This window comes from Octopus bimaculoides, chromosome 4 (genome assembly GCF_001194135.2).
Source record: "Octopus bimaculoides isolate UCB-OBI-ISO-001 chromosome 4, ASM119413v2, whole genome shotgun sequence".
Taxonomy (NCBI): domain Eukaryota; kingdom Metazoa; phylum Mollusca; class Cephalopoda; order Octopoda; family Octopodidae; genus Octopus; species Octopus bimaculoides.
The window spans coordinates 91,535,253-91,539,303 of NC_068984.1; the positions used below are offsets into that span (position 1 = coordinate 91,535,253).

Here is a 4,051-nt window from a genome sequence, read left to right on the forward strand (position 1 = left end):
GTTAGTTCTGACTGTTGCTCGTGGTGGAAACATCCACTCAAACAGGGTCGAGATAAAACCGAGTGTGTTGATATTGGTGTGTACCTGGTGGTGGGTTTGCTGGCGCACAACATTGTGGTAGACAGTACATTGGTGGTGAAGACGTCAGCGCTGGAACTGGCTGTAGCTGTGTTCTGTATGTGTGGTCAGCGACCAGACCTGTGAGAGATCTGAAATCGAAGACAATTGCCGTCGTTGGATCAGGCTTATTTGTAGGCAAAAAAGGGCTCACCGGAAACCCAGTAAAACTCCTTCTCACGTGATCTTATTTGAAGCCATCGATTGGATGTAATGCCCCCTTAGCAATCAGAACATGGGGACAATTGTCGCGCGAATAAGAACCAATCAGGATGTAGGACAGCTTCGTTATCATTTATGATTGAATGCCCGAGAGAGAGGTTTCACTACAACTCCAATATGCCATAATAGAAATTGGTCTCACTACACAACTCTCATAAAATCTTCTAAACTCTTTCTTCACTTTTCAATGTTGTTGCTATTTTGTTTTTGTTTTCTCAGCAAAGCCCTTGCAACTTGAACTACAAATTAAATGCTTTCATTGTTTGTATTTGTAACTAGGTTTTGCTCTATTTTAATGTCCATAACTAGAATTTATTTGTTGAAAAGGCTCTATCTATTTCTCCAAAATCATTTTTAAAGAATTGTTTTATTTATTTATTCCAGGCAGTGTTCTTTGCAACAAAATTAAGTTTCTAAAGTCAACAAAAATGCAAAGAATTCTTTCAATTGTTGGTAGCATATGTAAAAATTTGGTTTTACCATTTTGTAAAAGCTTTTTGTTTTCCACTCAAGCAATGTGACAAAATTCTTTTAGCTGTGTTACATGCATCAAAATTTTCACAAGAAATGATTTGATATCAGTTAGTAATGTAGACAGTTATGCACAGTGTGTGCACCACAGACAGTGCTAACAAAGTCCCTTCCAATCTAGGTTTTTAGTTAGTTAAAAATGATCTATTCATGAAACATGAAAAAATTAACTGTTATTCAATTCAAAAGTCTACATTCATAATTGTGTGTGGATACACACACACACATGTGTACGCACGCATATATATATAGTAAAATATAAAGTGAATACTCATAAGGGACCAATTGTTTGTTCCTGTAAATGTCTGTGTGAGGAAAAAGAAAAACTGAATTTTGTTCTCAACAATCCAGCATTGATATGTGGCTTTCTCAGTTTGGATGAGATAGAGTAAAAGACAACAATAAAAAAAAAGACAATAAAGGTGAGAGATGATGTTTCAGTTACTTGTCAATAGTGTCTTGTAAACACTGCTCAAAGAATCTTTGGGATAAGTAAGAAAAACATACAGCCTAATTTTAACAGTTATTAATATGCAAACAGTTTCCACAGTAAATTGACTTCTGAGCCCATAATCTGCATAACCTTTCACAATGTAGAATGTCAGATTTAGTTAAAGACGTTTTTTTATAATCAATGAATGCTATGTATAGTGGCTTTCTCCATGAGGATCCTGATGTTAAAAATCTGGTCTCTTGTGCCTACCTCTTTACAAAGTCCCTGCTATACCTCTGTGAACTGTTCTATCATCAGCAGCAGAATTCTCAGCAAGATCTTAGCCTGTAACTTTGAGCAGTGCAATGAAGACTACTCACATCTAATCTACAGGCTTTTTATTGTCTCACAAATCTTGATATTCATCTTAGTAAGAACCTTTGACATGATGTTACTTTCAGTGACTCTGAACTGCATCCACCTGAAGTCACTCGATTCAATATGAAGAGACTATGCTCCCAGCAAAAGTACCAAGTTGAAATTTCTAAAAACCTTACCAGTAAAATTCTATGGATGTGAAGCATGGAACCTAAGGATAATAAACACCAAATGACTGAAGGCTTTCAAGATGTGCATTGGTAAGCACTGCAGATCAGTTGGGTGGTTTGTAAAATAACTGATTCAGTCCTGGATGAAATGGGAGCCAATTCAATGCTGGTAATGATATTTAAGCAGCAAAATCTGCAATATTTTGGTTACATTATGAGGGCTCAGAATTTCTGTGATCACACCCTTGGGAACTGGGTGGATGGCAATTGGGACCCTGGAAAACAAAAGCATATACAGAGTGATGTAATCCAGAACTGAATGGAGAAAACATTGCAAAGTGTATGGCTGTAGCAGAAGACTTCAGTGTATGGTAAGGAGTTGTGGTTGAGTCTGAAGCCTCCAGCCCTCAGCCATGAAGGCAGACATGCTTGTCATTCATCAACACACAGAATGGTCAGAGAACTCCAGTGATTCTTTTGGCTCAGAAAATTTTCCTATTGCCAGCTGGTTTTCTAAAGGACATATTTTTACAAAAACCACTTTCTTTTTTTTTTCCTTTTTGCAGTAGAACAATTCTGTATAGAGCTTTTTTTTATGTGAATGAATTGGAAGGTTTTAGTTCAAAATTCAGGTGGATTCCTATTACTAGTATTTCGTATTTCATAACCTAGCGTTATTACTGTCGAAAAACTAAAAAAATAAAAATTAGAGATTTAAAAAAAATAAACAAACAAAATTATAAACCAACCGGGACAACATTGCTAAACCATTTTAATTTGAAGGGAGTTTAACTGGTTTTAATTTGTTGCTATCAAACGACTAGGCCAGGGGTCTCCAAAGTGGTCGATAAATGCACATCTACTTAATTATTATTCATTTATTTTTCTTGTACATGCCTGGCTGTAGATGAGGGGTCAAGGATTTCATGATGGGGTCGATGGTCTAAAAAGTTTGGGGACGCCTCGACTAGACTGAGACACTACTGTTGGTTCCTTATTTCATTAATGGTCAGGTATTTCATGTATCGAGGTGTTTAGATAGAATTTCAAAGTAGCAAATATATTTCACTTATAAAACTTAAATCACAGTAATAAAATTTGCAACATTAATTTCCTGTCGTTTTTATTTTTTCTCCTATTCGTAAATAAAACATTGATTCTATGATTGGCTCAGCATGTCTAAAATACGAAACTAAAGTATATACAACTCCTTCACAGCTTTTCAAAGCCATACGAAACGTCGACATTTCACTTGTCATCATGTCCACTGCACCTAACAAACCTGATTTAGGGATACTAGAAGAGGATGATGAATTTGAGGAATTTCCAGCAGAAGGTAACATTTTTTCCCGAAATGGTGTTGAGTAATATATATATATGTAGATATCTACGAACAGGTTTATCCATTCATTTCTGTCCACATTCATTCCAATTCAATTCACTGTAAAATCTCTTCATAGCTGACAAATCAATTTAATATTCAATTCTCATCCTCTGGGTTTCTTTTCACTTTACTTTGTATTTTAATGGTTGCTGTTAATTCAACGATTTCGTACATTACTGGAAATATTTTTATTAATATACATTGAAAGCATATCTATATTATTGCAGCGGAGATAAGGAACACGTACACCACTGGTTTGCGGCATAACAAAAATCCTAACCTTAACCACCGGGTGTACGTATTCTTTACCTTCGCCATTATTGGCATATAGGGGATATATTCTCCCGATAAATTTGTACTCCTAGTTATTTTAAGGAATTTACAACACATTTTAACAAACTTTGGGTTATGGACGTAAAAAGCTTCATGAAAGAGAATTCCAAAAGTGAATGATTTTCATTAACTCTAAAGAGGATGAAACACTCCGCTTGTTATTTTGTATATTAACCTGATAAAGTACTATCATTTACTTTGAATCATTCAATTTAGTAAATCCTGTGAAATCAGGACAAATAATCTAGAAAATATGCGAATGAATACATCGGGGTTTGTTTTGATACAAATTTGATGATGATAAGTAGCAAATATTTTGCAGTACAAAGGGAAAACATGAAACAAAGTGGATGATACGACGTTTGAAAAACTTTTTAGACAATTTTTCTTTTGTATATTACACGTAAAAATGTGGTGATCGTATTTGCGAAATAATGTTTTGTAGTGGATCAACATAAAGACCTTCACCCGGGAACAAAAAAA

At 35.1% G+C, this 4,051-nt stretch overlaps 1 protein-coding gene across 1 annotated transcript in view; it reads left to right on the forward strand.

Annotated features, from left to right (window-relative positions):
• Window positions 1–3,003: 3,003 nt before the first annotated feature.
• The window catches only part of LOC106871952 (26S proteasome complex subunit SEM1), an 8,097-nt gene continuing 7,049 nt past the window's right edge, over window positions 3,004–4,051 (forward strand). Inside the window, exon 1 of the mRNA XM_014918729.2 lies at window positions 3,004–3,187. Coding sequence (XP_014774215.2) covers window positions 3,013–3,187 — 175 coding nt within the window. The 5' untranslated portion in view covers window positions 3,004–3,012. The remainder of the gene's footprint in view (window positions 3,188–4,051) is intronic.